The following is a 21,433-nucleotide window of genomic DNA, read 5'->3' on the forward strand; positions in this document are numbered from 1 at the left end:
ACTGGCTTTGTTCCTCCCTCTGCAGAACATAAGAATGTCTGGGAAGCAGTCACTGTGAGCAAGGAGTCAAATTATGCTGACTGCCTCAGAGTTCTAATTTTGGCCTATGGTGAGTAAGTTTCCTTTTTCTTCTTTGAAGCAAGGCAACAAAAAGCCATTTTGGTGCTAAATTATATGGCATTTATGTATGCCATGACTTAAAACTATTTATTTGGATTAAAGGAAATAGAAATGCCACAAAAAACTGTAATGCATCAGTAGTCCAAATATCTCATTTTAATTCATAAAAATAATTCATTAGAGTGGGAAATGTTCTCTGAAGCTAGTAGCAATGCTAAATTCATTCATTAAACCCATATATTTTAAAATGTTAGAATCATATCCTAACTCAGACCCTCAAATAATGATGGCAACATAGAGTACTTCTACATTCTTATTTAATCAAATATAAATAGCATACTTTAAAGAGTCATTAACATTAAAACATTACAAAAGAGTCTTCAATTTCAATTTCCTTTACCATATCAACACTTGGCAAAGGTCAATGAAGCCTGGGTTTCATATATGCATTTACTAACTCTATTTTATCTTTGGGACAGTATTAATTGTGGCAGCACCTCAAGAAAAAAGTTGGAAATAAGAACAATGCAAAGTCTTTAGACTCTGAGAAACATGCACTTGTGTGTGTAATAAAATAGAGCTTAAAATAGCTACTAAAATTTTCAATGAAAGACCAGGAAGATGGCTCAGCAGGTCAAAGCACTTCCTGTGCTGGGGAACTGAGCTGGATCCCTGGAACCCGGGTGGGAGGAGAACCAATCGTGTAAGCTGCCCTGACTTCCCCAGTGCACTGACACACCTGCACTCAACTCTCCCTGTCACTCACCCCACACAATTACAAATTTTAAATGTTTTTAATGTTTCAAATACGGGCTGGAGAGATGGTCCCGAGTTAAAGAGCACTTGCTGCCTTTGCAGGCAGTTTGGTTCTCATTACCCATGTCGGGTAGCTCACAACTGCCTTTAACAACTGCAATACCTACACACACACACACACACACACACTCATAATTTAAAAAATAATCTTAAAATGTTTCAAATAAAGTGAGATGTGGTGGTCCATAGCTATAATCCCAACATCAGGATGGCATCATCTCCTGCATTCTACACCAATCACCAATCACTGAGTCAAATCTACCTGCTCACTCATGTTAGGAGCCTTTGTGCACACTTCTTAGAGCTGGCAGGCAGCTCTGTGGTAGAATATTCCCTAGTAGGGTTCCATCTCCAGCACCACAAACCACATCAAAAGGAGTTCCTTGATCTTTCAAGGACCATCTCAAATGTCATGTCTTCTAGGACTTCCTTTCAAAACCAACTCCGGTAATCAAATGCATTCCACACATATCACCACTGAGAAGCTGAGACAGGAGGATTACAAGTTCAGTCACCCTGGCTATATAAACTGTCTCAAAAAAATTTTTAAGGAGAACGACAGAAGGAAGGAGAGAATCTTCGTCTATGAAAGACAATCGAAAATGCATAATCATAAATAATACATGAGTTTTATTTCTGCTAGGCGGTACAGTATTGGAAACCACAAAGCTCAATAAAACCTTAATTAAATACAAGGTAGCAGACTAGACTGACCATAGGCCAGAAAAAGAACATTAGTGGAAAAGCTGTTAAAATTTAAATACTGTACTACAGTTAACATTTATATAACAGCATTAATTTCTTAGTGATGATAAATGTACCATGGTTATTATTTAGGAAGTCAGCACTAAGGAAAACTAGTAGAAGAGTACACAGGAACGTTATCCTTGTAATTTTTCTGTAAAATTTATTTTTATTCCAAAATTAAAAGCTTATTAAAATGTTTTATTCTAAAAATTTTCTTCATTTACTTATTTTATGTGTATGACTGTTTTGTCCGAATGTATGTCTGTGTACCACATGTTTGTCTAGTACCCAGAGAGATCAGAAGAGGGCATCAGATCCCCTGAAACTGGAGTTACAGACAGTTATTAGCTGCCATGTGGGTGCTGGGACTCAAACCTGGATCCTCAGGAAGAACAGCCAGTGTTCTTAACCACTGAGCCATCTCTCCAGCCCCACATTATAAACACTTTAAACAAGAAGCATTTTGCTGGTATTTTGTTTTTTGTTTTTTTAAGATTTATTTATTTATCATGTATCTGCTCTGCCTTCATGTAAGCCTGCAGGTTAGAAGAGGGCACCCGATCTCATTACAGATGGTTGTGAGCCACCATGTGGTTGCTGGGAATTGAACTTAGCAGCCAGTGCTCTTAACCACTGAGTTATCTCTCAACCCCATCATTCTACTGTTTCTTAATGATTTTTGGGGGGGTAGGGGTGGGGGAAGACAGGGTCTCTATTATGTAGCTCTGGCTGTCTTGGAACTTACAATGCATAGACCAGGCTGTCCTGGAACTTCCAGAGATCTGCCTGCCTCTGTCTCCAGAGTGCTGGGGTTAAAGGCACATGTGACCACCGCGCCTGCCTTTTCTCAGTGACTTTAAAATACTTTTAATCTAATGATTCTAAAGCCATATTGGTAAACCAAGGTCATATCATAATATACTTAGTTTCTTTTTTTAAAATAAATATACTAGGGAAGCTGAGGCTTAGTGGGTAAACACCTTTGCCATACAATTCTGATAACCTTAGTTCAGATCCCAGAATCCACATAGAAGCTGGATATAGAAATATACACACACAACTTACTCCCGGCACTCCTATGGGGAAATGGAAGGTAGAGACAGGAGAATCCCGGAAGCCTGCAGGCGAACTAGCCTGGAGTATGCAGCCCAATGGCAGAAACCAGAAAGCTTGTTTCAAGCATGACAGAAAGCAAAGATTGGCTCCTGAAGCGTCGTCCACATGGGTGCCTTAGCACATGTAACCCCACCCCCACACATCAATAGATCACAAAAACAAATCAAAATACGGTACCGGGTAGCACCATCATCACTCTTGGGATTTAGTGAGATACTAGTTAAGTTTTAAAATCAAATTTGAAAAGGGAAGTTTTTGTTATCTGACCCACTATAAACAGGCTACACAGTCACTAGAGGATAATTAGTTACAAGATGACAGAAATCAAGCAACCTTGCTAATTTAGATAGTCCTGATTTAAATGGTCTCTCTATGACCAGTGTCGTGTTGACAACAAACTAGATGAAGAAAAGATGTGAGCACAGCTTAAACATGCAAATAGACTTACGACGAGACATTCGATCAGACATGTGGGATTCAACACCAAGAAATTTACATGAGCAAACAGGAAAAAAATCTCAAGGGCCAGAGAGATGGCTCAGTGGGTAAAGGCACTTGCTGCCAAGCCTGATGACCCAAGTTTCATCTCTGGCCCCCACAGGATAGGAGAAAACCAACTCCCACAAGTTATCTTCAGATTTCCACACGTGTACTGTGGTGTATACACCCATCCACATCCACATCCACACTCACATCCCTCCAAAAAAACAATAAACAAATAAATAAATAAATGAAAAGAGGGGTGTCAGGAAACTACTTTTCTTTTTCTTTTTGAGACAGGGCTTCTCTATGCAATCTTGACTGCTCAGGAATTCACTATAAAGTACCAAGCTGGCCTTGAACCAGAGCTCTGCCTGCCTTTGCCTCCCAAGTGTTAGGATGGAACTAAAGCATGCACCACCACTTCTGGCAGAAAATTACTTTTAAGTTAACAAGAATTTTCTGAGATGTAAAATACTAGCATCATTCAAAAAACTTATATATGAATATTAAAACTGTCCACTTGAAAATAAGACTTAGTAATAAAAAGAAAACTGTATAGTGTACAATAGTGATGTATCAATAGCATAAGCATAATACTATCTCAGCTAATTCTTAATAATCTTTCTTTCTTAAGATTTTTATTTTAGGCTCCTCCTAAAATTTATTTCTAAGCTCTGAACAATTATTCAGGTACAGTCAAATGTGGATTTTCAAGCATCCTCCTCCTTTACTTCGTTCACATCAAATATATTAATTTCTATTACAGCCAAAGAACAGAAGAAAATTCACTTACACAGAGTAATATATCCAACTAGAACAACTGAACCGTGTCACTAACAGAGTTATTCAGTTCAAACAGTTTGAATTACAGCAACGATACAGCTGATCACTAATCAGGTAACAGGATAACCTGGATAGATTAAAAAAAAAAAAAAAAAAAGCTTAAAGATAAAGCCAACTTGCTAGAGCCTACACAAGAGCTATATTAAAATGAAGACAACACAGAGAAAATCAAGTACTGAAATATCTTATTTTCTCTGTGCTCTGCTGAATATTTGCACCGTGGGAAGTTTAAGATGCATGTCTTTAGTTTTTAACTGTCTTCCTAAGCAGGTCTGGGATGTTTAACTAATTTCAACTCCTGAATAAGAAAAATAACACAAAAACAGTCCTCTTTGTAACTTGTTAAATTATATGATTTTCACAATCAAGGGACTCCCTAAGACCCAATTCAAATGCCTCACTGGTTCAGAGAAGGGAAAATGAAGCCCAGAGATTAGACTCAACCTCGAAATGTTCAAGCTCTATGCCCTATATTACACCAAATCAGAAGCGTCTCCACTTCTGAATTGAGTTACCAGTTCTAAGAGGCTTACAAACACTGGTGTATAAAATTCTGCTGGATAGAAAACACATTTTAAACTAATAATCGGGACAAATTTAGTGTCCATGGCTCTCCATCCTTCACAGTACGAGACCCCACGTTAAATTGGTCTTTACTATTACTATGCTAACTCCTGAGTACTTAAAGCATCTCTCTCCTCACTTCCCTTGAAGCTTCACCTGAGGAAAAAACTAAGCCCAACCTAATGCCTTAAGAAAGCGACAGCCCAGGGCGCTAACTTATCTACCAAATGTTTTTACCTACCCCTTAACATAACCTAAAGGAAAGTTCTTACTAACAACCTAGTCTGTCATAAACTCTTTCCTTAGTTTGGATCCTCAGCCGCCCCCCCCCCCCCGCCCCGCCCCCACCCCAGTACTCTTTCTTAAGAGCAGTAGACAGAAACATTAGCTAGAGAGAAACCAGAAGTAATGAAGCACAGTCCCTGAAAACAAAACAAACAAACAAAAAACCCCACACACTGCTTGTCTGTATTTTTTAACTGTTTAATTTAAATTAAAGATAATTAAATCCAGGTGATATTAACTATTCTGAGTTAGATGTGTTAATAACAGGACCTCCAGGTGAATTTAAACCCATCTGCCAACTACACAAAATGACAATTTAACACTGAGAATAATCAAGAAGTGAATGAGAGAGGAACTGAAGCAGTGACGTGCTTGGTTCTGCAATATTTCCACCTCGTTCTACTCTGTCCAAATTAGATTTAATGAATGTCTACTAGATACAGGCACTGTCACTCATTAATTACTATTTCTCTAGCCGTACCTTTTTACTAGAGAACTTGACCTACTTTGACACTTGAAAAGATCAGCCTTGTAAACTCGTAATACTCCATCAACTCTATCATACACCCACCACCAACTCTTGTGGGTACCTGCAAGGTTAGACCAATCTGATACTTTCCCAGGAATCTGGATTAGGGATCCGGGAAGCCTGTGCTAGATACCAAGACTTAACCAGAAAAGGTGCCGAGTGAGTCAAAGTTGTGGGCTGGTGTGTGGTGAAGGACGAGGAGCACAGAAGAAGCAGAGAAAGATGATACGAAGAAGTGACTTCACTAGCAAAGCAGTGTGAGCGGGCGTTCTGCTCTACAAGTGAGGAGGGTGCACAATTCATGAGCATGCAACCTGCTTGTATTTCACCTCCCACCTTGAATGCTGTCTATGAAGCTGCCTAGTTGCTTATGTCTTTTCCATAAACCTCTCCTCTACTTGTACTGGGGTGACTGTTTCCTGTTCCTCACAGACCTTTAGACTGTATCAGGTCCTGCCACAAAGATACAGAGAAATCCCTAGTCCTCCTGCCTCAAAGACCAATAGAGAAGCAAGGTGTGTGTGTGTGTGTGTGTGTGTGTGTGTGTGTGTGTGTACACCTGTGTGTGTGTACACCTGTGTGTGTGTGTACACCTGTGTGTGTGTATGTGTGTGTGTGTACACCTGTGTGTGTGTTTGTGTGTGTACACCTGTGTGTGTGTACACCTGTGTGTGTATACACCTGTGTGTGTGTACACCTGTGTGTGTGTACACCTGTGTGTGTGTGTGTGTACGTGTACACCTGTGTGTGTGTGTGTGTGTGTGTGTGTGTGTGTACACCTGTGTGTGTGTGTTCATTAAGGATGACATCAAAACAGCAAAGGTTTCAAAAAGACAGGGATAGAGCATATCCACTTCTCGATGTCAGTGAGAGCGGAGCTTCTTTCACTAACCTCTGAAACAGATCTCTCCATCAAGAACCATTCTCAACAGAAACAGCCCCCAAGCTAAAAGACTGTTTTATAAGTGTAATCGGCTGAAACTGTTTTGAAAAGCATAGTCCCAGCCTATGTAAATTCAGAAGTCACATGCCCTGCAAATCTTCTGAGTACTGAACACCTACCCCATATTTATCACTGTCTCAACAGTGCAGCCAGAGAAAATCACGACAGGATACAGACAGGTGCTGTATTTTCACGCTGCAAAAGTGACGGTACACTCATATATAAGACGCAAAGAGGAGGCTACACAATGCTCAGCAGTTAAGAGCACCTGTTGCTCCTGCAGAGGACTCGGCACCCACACAGTGGTTCACAGCCATCCTTAACTCCAATTCCACGGAATCTGAAGCCCTCTTCTGACCTCTGTGGGCATGAGGCCCACATGCGGAACGCCTACCTACATGCAGGCAAAACACTCAGACACAGAAAAAATTAATCTAAACATTTTTGTTGTTTTGTGTTTTCCAGACAGGGTTTCTCTTTGTAGCCCTGGCTGTCCTGGAACTAGCTCTGTAGGTCAGGCTGACCTCGAACTCACAGAGGTCCACCAGCCTCTGCCTCCTTAGTACTGGAATTAAAGGTATGTGCTACCACCACCTGGCTCTAAAAAATTTTTTTTAAAGACACAAAGATAAGATTATTAAAAAGAATCTTTTTTTTTCAATGCTTATCTCTACTTTTTATTCATTTCCTTTTTTTTTCCCTCCAGGTGTGATAAGTCCTCACTAGAAATTTAGCTTCTACAAACCTTATCCTAAATGGGTTGCAAAAATTATAATGACTACCACCCTACAGAGGAATCAAAGGAGAATCTTATTTTCAATAACCACATTCCATCAGTAATTTGCAAACTAAATATGAATAACCAATTGTGTAATATAAAATTTAAATACAGCATTATAATTCTCTGCATGCAACTTAGGTTTGCCATAAATTATTATCAGCACAAGATTAGGAATTGAAGATCTTTGCATATTAAAATGAAGAATGTCAGTGTCTGTCTGAAACACCCCTCAAAAATAGAAACTAAAATGATAGCTCTCACAAGCACTGTAACAGAGGTTGCTATTTACTGATTCTTATCATCTGACACAAAGTATTCTACGTACATTATGTCATTTCATATTATGAAACAGGAAGAATCAGCCCTACTTACATATGGGAATATAATTCACATAGTTAAGTGATTTGTTCTGAGTTTCAAAACCAGTAGATGGAGGTGAGAACTTAATTTGGTTTTGTTGGAATCCAAAGGCAGTGTCTTCACTCATTACACTAGCACCTCCCAACTTTTGAGACATCGTGACACACTGGAAGGCTTTGGTAGAAGATATCTTTCTTTAAATTACAAGATTATGCCATGAAAATGAAATGTAAAGTATTACAGGTTATTAAATAATGAACTAGTATAAACCTTGCAAATAATTTTTCTCTTCAAATGATCCAATTGAAGAAGTTTACAGAGAGAGTCACACCAAAAACGGTCTAAACACTATTTCAGCTGCTGTCACTGTAGACACTGTAAAATGCTTTCAGAGCTGGGTGTGGGTCACATACTTACAATCCTGTGTGCTGGAAGGCTGACACAGGAGAGTTACAGGCTAATCTGAGATACACACACAATAAGTCCCTGTCTCAAAACAAGACTTAAAATCTGAACATACAATTCCAAGTAGCACACCTACATACCACCCTATACACATTGGTTGGGGATATTTATACAATTCAGTAGCAAACTCTGGTTAAACAGCAATTTGGCATAACAAGATCTTCCCAATAGTATCTAAAGGATATTCAAGCCAAAGGAGGAATTATAATACTGAAGTCTCCCTTCAGTTAGTAGTGAAGCCTATACTAACTTATTAATTCAAATACTTATTAATTCTATAGTATTTTTAATCTGTAGCCCTGATTTTAATAATAATAAACAGTTACCATTCACTGGACATGTTTGAATTTATATTATTATCATATTTAATCCTCCCAGCAATTCTCTCCAGTAGGATCTCCACTTTCCGTACGTTAAAAGTAAAGAGACTGAGGCAAATGGAAATTACTTTCCTAAGGTTACAGCTAGTAAACATGAATTAGAATTTGAAGCATTCTGACTTCAAATTCCATGCTGCAATCACTACACATAATCATAGCCACATAAGAAAGAAAATATTTGAATCAGGAGAGAAGTAGATTTCAATTTAAACTAAATTGAATAGTCTCACAGTGTTGAAGTAAAAATGGCTTACATGTACCAAAGGAAACTTTCTGTAGCCCAAAAATTGGGGGAGGGGAGGATAAATGGAATATCATATAGGGTGATTTTTATACACAATACCGGCAAATTTTACTTAGAGAAATATCATGAAAGATCTTTTTTAAAGTTTTTAGATTTGTTAATTTTATGTCTAAGTGTTTAATCTGCATGTATGTATCTGTACCATGTACATGCCTACAGATAGTTGTGAGCTGCCATGTGTGTACTGAGACCTAATCTGGGTCCTCTGTAAGAACAGCAAGTGTTCTTAACTGTTGAGCCATCTCTCCAGCCTCATGAAAGATCATTTTAACCTCACAAGGTATTATGACACAAGTCAGGTTAAGACCAGATGCTTCTCAACCTACTTCAACTTACTGGTTTAATTTGCTCAAGATACTGCTGTAAAAAAATCCTGAGAGAAAAATAAATTTCATGATGTGGTACACATCTCAGCTACAGGATCTCATGAATGTCGAGACCAAGATTCTGTCTCAAAATAAAACAACATGCTAAATAAATAAGTAAATAAAAAGCTGGTAAAAATGAAAAACAAATGTTTCAGTACTTTGTTACTTAAACTTTTCAAATTCTCTAAGCTATGGTGTGTTTAATAGTTTTAATTAAAGGCCCTGGATAAAGATTTTTACAGATGCTTGGATAGTTCTGCTTGCCCAAGTTTTTCAATGGTCAATAGAAACCAAATCACAGAAGATCTTTAAGATCAATATAGAAAATGCTAACATCGGGGGCTGGAGAGATGGTTCAGTGGTCAAGAGCATTGACTGTTCTTCCAAAGGACCTGGGTTCAATTCCCAGCACCCACATGGCAGCTGACAACTGTCTGTAACTCCAGTTCCAGGGGATAACGCCCTCATACAGACATACATGGAGGCAAAACACCAATGCATATGAAATAAAAATAAATAAATCATTTTTTAAAAAGAGAAAAATGCTAATGTCGCTGGTACAGTGATACAAGCTGTAATCCCAGGACTGGGGAAGCTGATGCAGGAGGATGGAGAACTGGAGGCCCACCAAGGCTACGTAGTAATATTGTCTCAAAACACAAAAATTAAGGCAAGGGAGAAAACTAGCAAGGGTGGTGTTTTATATCAAACTTCTGAAAGGTCCCCATGAACCAATGTTCACCATGAGCTTGAGGGAGACACTGGCTGTCTAGAGCTATGATTTGACTTCCTATCTTCTGGAAGCTCAAATTCCATTGCGTACCTTTTTCTTTATAGTCAAGCTGTCACTTAGAGCTTCCACAACAGATAAACAAGCACCCACCACATCTTAAAGCACCAAGTAAGTCTGAGATTATGGTGGTTGTGTCTGTCCTCTGGAGCTTCACAAAGCGAAATTGGTACTCTACTGTGACTCCTCAGAACTCAATTTATCTAAAAGTTCTGCTGCTGACAGAACCTGCGACTTGTACATAGTCTCATCTAACAGATTCCTCAAAAATATGAATAATGAATGTGGCTGGATTTATTGGTAAGCTAATACCAGAGAATTTTATGTGATTTACTGGACCTATCAAAGTTTAAAACTAAATTATCCTGACTAAAACATGTCTGAGTATATGTAAAAGCCACTTGAGTATAAAGCAGCATGCTGTAGTCTGGAAGCTAATATTTTTATTTTAAAAACCCAATAAAAAACAACTCCCCCCAAATTTACCACAATCATTATAGTAAATATGCCCCATTCCATACATTATCCTATTCTAATTCCCAACGCACATCATTCCTAGAACGTTCCCACTGTAATCTACTGCCCACTAGTCCTCTATCACAAACCTCAAAGACTGCATTCTTTCAATTTTCTCAGCTTACACCATTCCTATCCCTTTAATAAAAACAGGAGTTACAAAACCTCAAGAGGAAAAAAAAATAGGTAGGAAAAGTTGAAAAAGTATAGCCGGCCTTTGCACCCAAGTTCTTTTCTTTTATACCTAAGAACTTCTCACTTACTTCACCCGCCTCCCCCTTTACGTGCCTGGACAATCCACCTAACAGGACAAAAAAAATACGTGCGCTCTTTTCCAAACAGCAGGCTCTTTATGTGACCCCCTCTGTCCTAGCTTCTCTAATCACTCAATCCTCCCAGCTTTACCCTGCCATCAAGTATCAAAGTCACAACAAACCCCGGACAGGCCCACCTGACACCATACATACACTATCCTCCTCCTCAACACGTTCCACCCCAGTGTGAAATCTTCCCTCATACCGGTCCCTCCCTTTATGGGCCTTTCCCGGATTCTCCACACAGCCTCAAAGCTCCAAACTCCCAAGCTCTGCTAAGCACCGTGCCAGCCCGGTTACACCCTCTCCAACCTGAAATCCCCACGCCTTCCGGGGCCTCGATCACCAAGCCCAGAACCCGCCCCACGCCGGGCATCCTCCCCCCACTTCCCGGTCCCTTTGGGGTCCTTCCCGCCGACCTAGCCGGACCCCCATCAGCTCAGCCTGCCCCCGGGGCCCGGCTCCCGGGGATCTAGCACTCCAGCTCCGCCCCCAGCCCCTCACCGAGAAGCAGCAGCTTCACTTCTTTGGCCGCTTTCTCCCCGTCCTCCCGCAAGTTGCGGTCAATCATCTTGCTCCGTTCCACCGCCGCCTTGTCCTCGGCGCTCAACGTGCAGCCCATGGCGGCGGCGGGAGAGGGGACCGGGCCCGGGCTCACTCACACACCGCGGGAACCACGACTACGCCGGCTGAGACGCGTCTTCGGCTGGGCGGTGGCCTCCTCCGTCAGCTCCCCTAGCGCCCGGAAGAGCCGGATGTCGGCTGTTTACGACACTTCCGGCGACGCCCAGCGGCCGTTACCACTTAGAGCGCGGTGGCGGTGGGAAGCGAACGGGGTGCGGAAAGCGGAAGTCTCCGCGGGACCGGCTGTTCCCGTGGAGGGATGGAGATCCGTCGCGCCGCACCTCCTAGCCTTAGTACTCGTTTACTTCTTGGGCTCTCGGGCTTAGATACGTGGAGAAAAAGAGGGACTTCCAGCTCGCGGTGTCCTCTTGAGGTCGCCCAGAAGGTTTGGTGGTGAGAACCGGATTCCTAAAGAAGAGCTTACAGCCCTCTGGAAATTGAACTTGGGAAAAGCCTCCCTGGCCAGAAAAACCCTTTTGATCTGTGATTGTAGAGCCCGAATTTCTGCCCAAAGCCGAGTGTTGGACACTTCAGCCAAAGCTGTCCCAGTCTGATCTTTGAAATGGGACACACCGCCCAGCCTGGGTTCCGTCTATGCCTGGCGCTACACCCATGGTGCCTAGGAGTGGGCTTCCTCCTGCTCTTAAGTATGTCTTAGTCCTTCGGCTGCAACGTATGAATCTCTGTGAGCTGTACATTTGCCTGGCACTCCTATGTTGACAAAGGATCACTCGACTTCTAGCAAATAATAGAACATGGAAAACAGGTTTAGTTCACTCAACATTTCCATGCTTCCCTTTCTCCAATATAAACCAAGGGCTCTACTTAGTCCCATGCCCAGAAGCCAACCAGTGCATCCTTCTTTAACGAGAGTTCCTATATGATAACCACAGAAAAGGGGAGTTTAGTAAAAGTTGTCTCTCTAGTATAGCCTGAAGATTTGTAAATAAATCATAACATTACTAAAGGTAATCCTAAAATACCTTTTCTGCCAAATAGTCCCACAGTGACTCTCAACCACTTTTAGGAAAGGGCATGTGTTTTTTTGCAGCCATTGAAATCTTTCCCTGGAATTTAAAATGTATTTCTCTAGCTGAACCTAAACTTTAAGTACAAGTCCCCAACAGAAAGGTCTGTACAGTGAAAATTAATTAATTAGAACCATTTAATTAGGAGATTAACCTCATCCACTTTACCACAATGCTTATCAGTCCAAGTCTGAAAAGTACCCCAATCATTTCCAAATGACCATTAAAAAGAAAGAGGCTGCTTTTCCTCTATGACCACTTCTGGGGGAAAAGGGCAAAAGGAGAGGGAAACACATTTATTGAATACCTATTTGCCAGGTATGACTAGGTGCTGCCATGTCTCATCTCAATCCTCACAACAACCCTGTGAGGTAGGTAATATTGATCCCCATTGTCACAGATGAGGAAATAGGCTCAGAGAAATTAAGCAGCTTTCCCACGTCCACACAGTAAGTACATTGACCTGATTTTAACCTTTTCTACCAGGCCTCTAGAAGGTATTGCTGGGGGGACACCTGACAACAGAAAGTCTAAGGTTTTTGTTTTTGTTTTAATCTAGGATGGCAGTCACCTCAACACCAGGATGTAGGCAACAGTAACTGACAGGATGATGGTCTCATCCTGTTGCTCCAGGAACACCTTTCAAGAGCTAAGGATTGTATATTGGACTTTACCAATACCTCTTGGTGACTAGAAAATTCCTGGAAAGTAAGTTATAGCAAAAGTTGTGGAGAAAGTTCTCTGCATAATAAAAAGGAAAGTTTTATTTCCTTTATTATCTGTTCCACACGGCCAGGAAAAAAAAAAAAGGCAAGTGAATGATTATATGCCAAACTTACTAGTTAATGGCAGCAAGATCTCAGTGTCAGGTTATTTCAGTATGAATTAGAACTATCATTGCACCTAGAACTTCCTTTTATGTGAAGGATTGGAGGGCAAAGTAAAAAAAAAAAAAATTAACAAAATGGCTGCCAAGCAATGTTTAACACACACACACACACACACACACACACACACACACACACACACACACCCATTCAGGCCTTTCCTGTTTCTACTGGGCTCACACTGCCATCTTCTGGCAGTTTCTGGGTCTACTAGCTGATTGGTGGATTAATAGTGTCTGAAAATTTTCCCTTAAGATACAGTAGGAAGGAGATTTCTCAGCATGAGTTTATTTCAGGAGAGAGAGGGAAATGGTTTTTGAGGATGAGAGGACTCTCCTTGCTGTGTATACCTTCTAAGGGATTTCCTCAGTGTAATAGGTACTAGACTAGAAGAATACATAAAAGATAGGAAGACAGAAACCTGGAAATTTACCTAATCCAAAAGGGGAAAAAGCTGTTTGCCAAGTTTTATTTAGCAGGTTGTTTTCTTCACTGGAGAGTTTTGTTTACACTCCCATACCTGTCACAGTCTGCAGGGAGCCTCTGCATCACTTCAGTGAATTCTCAGAAGATAGAACCATGGATATAGTCTCCATACTGTACTACTTAACCAGACCTACATGCTCTACAAAAATACAAATATTTGATCAAGTTAGACTATGAGCTCCTTGAAGGCAGAGACCACACATCATCTGTGTGTGTCCCAGAAAGTGTTGGCGTTCAACTATTTATGCATTGAATAGAACTGAAGGAATCAGTGTTAATATCAATATAACTTTTATCATAAAATTTATTAGTTGTCCAAAGGGGAAACTACTCCACCCCAACACACTTTCCCCCTTTGTTGTTCAATGAACCAGAAATTTGTTCAGGTATAGACTACATCACCCTCTGGTTCTGCCTTGACCCTTTGGTAGTCAGCTCAGGGAAGTGGAATGGACAGGAGGTCCCAGATAGGTAGCCTGTCCAGCTTGCAATGAATCCCTCTCCATTGAAAATACCATTGCTGATACTAACCAATATGGTTCCTATAGTCATAATCAATAAACACCAAAGCCCAAAAATCTGCCTTCTCTCCAACCTAGGGCTGCAGGTATTAAGTCTTTATCACAGAAGCTGATTTTGAGAGCAGTGAACGAGAACAGGGAGGCATTTCACAGACTATGGAAGCCCCACCCTTCCCCTTGCCCGACCTTAGTCTCCTTCCTGTACCCGATTGTCCAGGGGGCTGGAAGTGGGTCACTGCCATGAGGAGAGAGATCGGGGAGGCCAGTCCTGGAAAGAAAAGATTGGCAGTATTATTGATCAGAGTAACTTACCTGGCCTTTCTGTATCCAGCCAAATTACCAATTCAAAGACTAACACCCCCCCCCCAGCTCTGACCCCCAATATTCTATTAGTTACTCAAGAGACAGGGAGGGGAGGGGCAGCCTGTCTCCTGTTTGTCTCTGCTGAGATCTCCGTACTTGATCTCCTCTGCAGGGAAGAGCAGAATGGGAGAGAGCTGCAGAGAGTGTTCCTGTCTTCTCCTCCACTACCCTTCCTGCAGTTTTTCCTTGCTGCTGGCCAAATCCCAGAGAGACTTCACCCTACCGGTCTACTCACTTTAAGAGAAATCGTAGACATTAACTTTTAAAAAGGAATCTATGAACTCATGGTAACACTTGGCTACAGTTTTGTTCTTTTTTTAACCTAGTAAGCAAATGAGAAGATGTGGGCTATTTCCTTACCTTGTTTCAATGTAAATGTTAAACTGGACTATTACACCAGAAAGAAGTAAACCTTAATGGTCCCCAGAATAACCCTGCTCCTAGCCTGCTGCTCCAATGCCTACCCTTAGGAAGTTCCCCTGTTTCCTGAGGCATGAAAAGTTCACTGGTAGAAAGGCTTCGCCTCACCTTTGTGACCCTTTTCTCTCATCATCGTCTCACCATACCCAGGTTCCCCTCCCCCAATAGTCAAAGATCATAGCCAAGTCCAAGGCTTTTGCCACATGTCCATCCTGTTGACTCTGGTCCTGACCCAGGAAACACCAAGCAAAAGCTAAGTCCAGAGACCCCAGCCCAAACCCCAGCAGCTGGAAAAGACAGTCTTTAAGGTCATAAACCAGCCCCAAGCCTTATTTCCCTCCAAGTGTCCATCATGACTCCCCCTTCTGTGAGGCGGCAGGACGGAGGTAGCTGTCGGACATGATGATGTCGCTGGTGAGTTGCTGCTCCAGGAACTCCGAGGTCTCCTCAGCAATCTGGCCTGGGATTCGAAAGTCAACAGCAGGCGGTGGCTCCTGCTTGGGGCTGGGGAGGGGCCTGGACACCCAGTTCTCAGAAGTCCCCTGGAGGAACTGCAGGAAATTCTCCTCAATAGAGCCCTCCCGGCTAGGCAGCCTCAGCTCCTCCTCCGGAGCTGCCTTGAAGAAGCAGACGAACTGTTTGCTAAGCTCGCCCCGGATCTGACGGTTGAGACATCCATAGAAAAAAGGATTGGACGTGAAGCAGAAGTAGCCAATCCAGGTCACCACATTCTCCACCTGTCCCGTTGAAATGGGCTGAGCGCTCAGGGCCACGTAGAGATGGAAAGAGAAGTAGGGTAACCAACAGAGCAGGAACTGCCCCCCTACGGCCAGGAGGACCACTGCTGCCTTCCCACCCCCAAACGTCCGATGTGGAGTAGTCTGGTGAGCCCCGGAGCTGGTGACCATAGTGGACCGGCTACTGAGAGACTCGGAGCGTTGCCGGGGCGTCTCCATCCACGTGGGCAGCGGCCCGTGTTGCATGGCGGCCACACGAGCCACTCGGAACATGCTGCAGTAGACCACGAAGATCAGGATCAAGGGCAGCAAGAAGTAAAGGACAGCAAAGACCACCACAAAAAGCTGGCAGTAGGCACTATGGCTCCATTGGAGAGAACAGCCTGGGTTAACACTGGGGGCTCCTTCCTCCCAGGAGACCCTTCCCAACACCGGCACAGAAGCCATGGCCAGGGCCTTTATCCACACGCCCACCAGCACGGAGGCCACCAGGCCCAATGTCATGCGTACCTCGTAGCGCATGGGGTGGACCACATAATAGTAGCGTTCCACGTTGATGGCCGACACCGAAAGGATGGCCAGGCTAACAAAGCAAACGCTCAGGAACAAGTAGAGGCGGCAGGCCACCTCCCCGAAGAGCGCGTGGTCAAAGAGGGCGGAGCTGGACAGCATGGCCAAGGGCATGAGGGTCAGAGCCGCCAGCAGGTCCACCAGACAGAGATGGAAGACAAAGACAAATTTTCGGAGGGCAGGTGTTTTGGCGATAACAGCCATCACAGCCGCATTGCCAGCCACGGCAGTAAGGTCCAACAGCAGCATGAAGAAGAGGGCCACAGATTCGGAAGCCACGTCCTGAAGTCCCAGCTCTGGGACCCCGCTGGCAGTAGAGGGACCTGGGGTTTGAAGGGCTCTTCCCAAAGTAGACAGGTTTCCTGATGACTGGGGAATGGGTGAGGACTCCATGGGGCCGAAAGAGGACACCCAGGGCACTTCCTGTTACAGGCCCATCCCCCATCCTACTCCACAGCCCTGGGATGTAAAGCCCAGGCCTAGGCTTCCCGATTTCGTGGGGGGCCTTCCACAGGATCACCAGCCTTCCAAGCTGGGCTCCTCTGTGCCGGTGCCAGGCCAGGCAGCTCTGAACTCAGGAGCTCATGTCCAGTTTCTGTCGGGAGGTAGCCCCAGGGTCAGCCCCGGTGATGGTAGCAGCCAGCCGACAGGCAAGAGACTGATCCTCACATACTTGCTGTGTGCCACCTTGCAAGTGGTCTCTGGCACCTCTCTTCCCACTTCCTTTTCTAGTTCTCCATGCTTTTCTTCCCTTTTGAGGGCAATTCTAAATCCTTTGTCTCCCTTCTCCAGGGTCCCGCTGAGCTCTAGGACAGTGCCCTGGCTTTAGGGTAGCTTGTGTGAACTTTCTGAGTTTTCATCAGAATGGGGAGTAGGAGAATAAGATTCAGCTTCTAGTTCCAGGTCTGGGCATTACTCACTCTGCAACTTCTTCTGGACTCCAGTTTCCTCAAGAAGGCATCTGTTAAAGGAAGGAATAACACCTACTCCGTAACTGTTCACCGGGTCTGGTTTGGTTGCCTAATAGCAACACTAATCACATGGAATAATGTTTACATGGTGCTCTGCCCAGGCCAGGCCCCGTCCCCTGCACTCCATGCTCATCAACTCATTTTTCATCCTCACACGATCGATCCTCTGAGACAGTATGATCTCCACAGATAGACACGCAGCCTAGAGAACCCAAAGCCACACAACACAGGAGAGACAAGTTAAGGCAGACTGGCTCCAGGGACAGTTCTTTTGCCTACTCTGCTGTTCTCTGCAGGAAAGTCGCCTCCCCACGGACTAGAATCTAGGTGTTCGGTAAGTCATTGTTGAAGGTGAACAGACCCTCATGCCTCTCACCACTCTAAGGCTATCACCTATAAAGGACAACTGTGCTGTAATCAGAGAGCTGCCAGGCTGGGAATAACGAGGAAGCTGCAGTGAAGGCAGAATGCCCAGGTGCAAGGAACGCCAGCTCATCTGCTCCTCAGCGCCCAAGCCAGTGGGCACACGCCACTTGAAAGCTGTCCTTCTCTACCTACTCTTTGGTTTTTGTGTGTGTTTGTTCTGTTTTTGAGTCAGGGTTTCTCTGGGTAGCCCTGGCTGTCCTGGAACTCACTCTGTAGCCCAGGCTGGCCTCCAACTCAAGAGATTCGCCTTCCTCTGCCTCCTGAGTGCTGGGATTAAAGGAGTGCACCACCACTGCCCCGCTCAGCTACCTGCTCTTGAGCTTCTTGGGATGGCTGCTGCTATGTCCTGGCTGGTGGAGGGAGAGCAGCTCACCTTGAAGCCCTTTTGGTTCTGGCCTCCTCCTGTGGTCACGGAACAAAGGGTGAGAGAGTGAATGCCCAGTGAAAAGGGTGAAGGTGTGGGGGGCAGGGTAGAGGACCTTGATTATAGAATTAGGTACACATAGAAGAGAGAAGATCAGACTAAATCAGCACCTCCCATATCTCCCGAGCAAGTGACAGGTTGCATCTGTTTTATGTGTCATTATTCACATTAAGTTTGTACATAATTGAAATAGGTTGTCCACAGGGTGTGTTTATATATGTATGTATGTATATATATGTATATGTATGTATGTAGCAACACAGTACGCTGAGTTACACAGCTTTAAGACAAGCCACAGACATGGGAAGTCTGATGGCCATTCTGTAAACAAGTTAAAAGTTTTCTGGGCCACACTTTCTGCAGCTGTAAAATGGGAGGAGTGGACTAGAAAACCATCCAGCTTCCTACATAGAGCATTTTACTACTCCGTGAGTTCCTGGGATGGGGAGCACCTGGCGGCTGCTCCCCATAAAAACAAACCTATCGGTTCTATAACTGCAGTGAGGAGAACCACACAGCCTGCCAGAGCCTCGCTTCTCTCAAAGTTGCTTTACAATCACCATAGGTCTGGGGTGGCCCCATAAACCTCACGCTAATCCAACTTCTCAGGTGCCATCCATGCATTAGGTGTTCAGTGCGATCCTTGTGAGTTGAATCAGACTCAAACTGGTTAATTGGATCCTGGCCCCAGAGTACAAACTCCCGAAATATTCAGTCAGTCATCTGTGTGCCAGCCAGGGGATTCTCTTCTGAAGAGGATAGCCCAGGCTCCTGGATTTTCAGCTTCCCTAACTTTGGACAACTGCCTAGAGATTTGCCTCTCTCCAGGGAGATGTCAGATTCTCATAAGGCAGTCTACCAGGAAAAAAAAAAAATGCCTGAAAGAAACCCTAGAGGATACGTCTTTACCCTTTACTCTCCATATCCATTCTACCTGGGAGTGGGGCCTAAAAGATGTGGTACCTACAGGAGAAAGAATCCACTATTTGTAGATGGATAGCAGGATATACCAATCCAGCAAGACCTAGCTACAGTCCCAGACTGATAAGAGCGGACATGGTTTTCCTGTGGACACATGGACACGTAGGGATGCTCTGCAGCCATGATGGAGCCTTGGGCAGGAAAGCACTGAGCATTTTTCTCTCTTAAGCCCCCTCCCCTCCAGTCTTATCAAAATTTCTACAGTGACTTCAAATTCCAGGATTCCAATTTACCACATAACAGACAGACCAATATCCTTGGCTACTTGGTACTCTTTCATTGATAGGAGGTTGTGGAGGGGAGGGCGGTGGTGTAATGGCTTCATAGGGGGAATCCAAGGAGTCTGACTCCACTCCTAACTCATGTCATCACGCTTTCTACCTCAACAGATGCTCGCATCCTCCCACTTCTTCCTTCAGCATCACCTCCAAGACCTTTCAGAACCTGAAAGGCTCTGCCAGTCTAGGGTCTGAGGTCTGGTCTCTGGCAGGGCCAGGATCAAATGACAGATCTCCTCATTTCAGGATGTAGGATATGCACACGTGCCTAGCCCAAGGCCACAGAGGTGTTGTTGGGATTCACATGTACCTGTTTCTCACATCCAGAGCTTCTGTGCCGAGGATCAGCACTGGGCCTGCCTTCAGACAAGAATATGGCCCTCTTAGGCCAGGGGAGATTTCCAGGGACCTTCAACACCTCTCCCTAGCCGAGCTGCCCACGCCCAGGACTCAGATGCCCATCATCCTGGAATGCTGAAGGGCCTATTCCTAGGATGTGGAGACCTATTTCTATGACACAGAGCAAAGCAGACAGAATGCTGTCTGTTGCAGGATGTAGTTACTCTTGCCAGTAGGAGACGATCAATCTCCCACTTCTAGGCTTTAAAGATGCCCACATCCCAATACTACCTTTGGGACACCTGGGAGCCCATCCTCTGACAGAACTGCCCACCATACAGCAGGGTGGGCTGCCCCTTGGAATGCCGCCCTTCAGTGAGGTGAGGCAGCGCTCATCACCAGGCCCGGGGTCTGGCCCCCATCCCTGGCCTAGTCGGGGCAGCTCCTACCTTTTGCTGAGCATCTCCCAGCTCCTATGTGATAGCTCCTCTCAGCTGATGCTCTTCCAAGGCTGCTGAAGCCTGAACCACTGCAGTGAGCGGAGAGAGGCAGCCAGCAGAGCAGGATGCTCAGAGAGCTTCTGGGTCCTAGCGACCTCCTTCTTTCCACCAGCCCCTTAGAGCCACTTCTGGAGCAAACAGCTGGGCCTCCGGGCTCCCCGGCAGAGTGCTCAGGAAGCCCCATCCCTCATATTTCTCTCGGGATTCTGGATTGCATCTCAAAAGCTTCCAGGAGCCAGCTCATGGGCAAACAGGAAGGGGAAACCCTCCCAATCGTCCTGAAAAAGAAAAAGTCCTGGGCACTTAATAGCTGAGTTACCTTGGGCCAGTCATTTCCATTTGGCCTTTGTTTCTTATCTGTTCAATAGGATTATAGGGTAGATGATCCTTGAGGTTTCTGACATCCTTATTATTTATTGCATGGTTCTGTATGATACCAGAACCAAGGTGCTTCTGTAGTGGGCAGGTCCATACACAGCCAGAACTCCAAGGCTAGGCCTTTGAAGAGCTGAGATTCCTGAGGCAGCTTCATGGTTTGACTCCTTCAGAAAGTGACAAATTTGTATAGCAGACAGATTAAGGGGTAGCAGTGGGATTTGAGGAGGAGTCAAAGACCCTATCATGACCTTGTACCTATCCCCATCCAAAGCACTCACTATTATTTTCTTACACTGTGTGTTTATTTGGAATGACGCTGTGAGGGCTAATGGAGATGGGAATCTAGTCTCTCCTGAAACTACCTTCCACACATCCACTCCCCCCTCTGCTCCGTGAGGCAGACTCTCAGGAAGGCTCAGTTTGGTCTGTGTTTGTCGGGCTGGACAGAGCTGAGAGCATCACTCACAGAGTGCCTGCCACCTTGCCTGACAAACCCTCAGAAAGGAGACTCGGGGTCTGGCCTCCTGCTAGCCCTGAAGAACGTTGTCAGTGACTGACAGCAAGGACAGGTGCTTAATGGCTGGCAGCTTATGATTTCCACAGAATATGAACTCAATATTTTCTCTCTCTTAGCTTTGTTTTAGGTGTATGGGTGTTTTGCCTGCTTATGTGTGTGTGTGTGTGTGTGTGTGTGTGTGTGTGTGTGTGTGTGTGTGTGTATGTACCACCTGTGTGCTGCCCGTGGCGGTCAGAAGAAGATGTTGGATCCTCTGAAA

General features: G+C 44.4%; 2 protein-coding genes and 1 long non-coding RNA gene across 5 annotated transcripts in view; 1 reads left to right on the top strand and 2 right to left on the bottom strand.

The window, feature by feature from the left end:
- Gnai3 (G protein subunit alpha i3) overlaps window positions 1-15,215 on the bottom strand; it is a 40,738-nt gene extending 25,523 nt beyond the window's left edge. The window contains exons 1-2 of one of the 2 annotated variants that reach the window (XM_076574816.1): window positions 15,162-15,215; window positions 14,457-14,538 (exon numbers count right to left, since the gene is read on the bottom strand). Coding sequence is in view for 1 of the 2 variants with exons in the window: in XM_076574815.1 (XP_076430930.1) it covers window positions 11,229-11,346 (118 nt within the window). In the remaining variant the exon portion in view is untranslated. Of the gene's footprint in view, window positions 1-11,228; window positions 11,597-14,456; window positions 14,539-15,161 lie in introns of those variants that run through there. The other variant, XM_076574815.1, reaches the window with a different exon arrangement.
- On the top strand, window positions 11,856-15,065 carry LOC121830289 (uncharacterized). 2 transcript variants are annotated; one of them, XR_006073449.2, is made up of 3 exons: window positions 11,856-11,995; window positions 12,936-13,084; window positions 14,746-15,065. It is a non-coding gene; the product is annotated as an uncharacterized LOC121830289 (long non-coding RNA). The 2 variants fall into 2 exon arrangements; XR_006073448.2 differs by having other exon boundaries at window positions 11,978-12,114.
- Window positions 15,216-15,403: 188 nt separating the features above from the next.
- Window positions 15,404-20,323, bottom strand: Gpr61 (G protein-coupled receptor 61). Its single transcript, XM_042279718.2, has 2 exons — window positions 20,229-20,323; window positions 15,404-17,321 (listed from the first exon to the last, which is right to left on the bottom strand). Exon 2 carries the CDS (start codon window positions 16,751-16,753, stop codon window positions 15,404-15,406), a length of 1,350 nt encoding a protein of 449 aa, XP_042135652.1. The 5' UTR covers window positions 16,754-17,321; window positions 20,229-20,323.
- Between the last annotated feature and the right edge of the window lie 1,110 nt (window positions 20,324-21,433).

Source organism: Peromyscus maniculatus, chromosome 6 (genome assembly GCF_049852395.1).
Source record: "Peromyscus maniculatus bairdii isolate BWxNUB_F1_BW_parent chromosome 6, HU_Pman_BW_mat_3.1, whole genome shotgun sequence".
Taxonomy (NCBI): domain Eukaryota; kingdom Metazoa; phylum Chordata; class Mammalia; order Rodentia; family Cricetidae; genus Peromyscus; species Peromyscus maniculatus.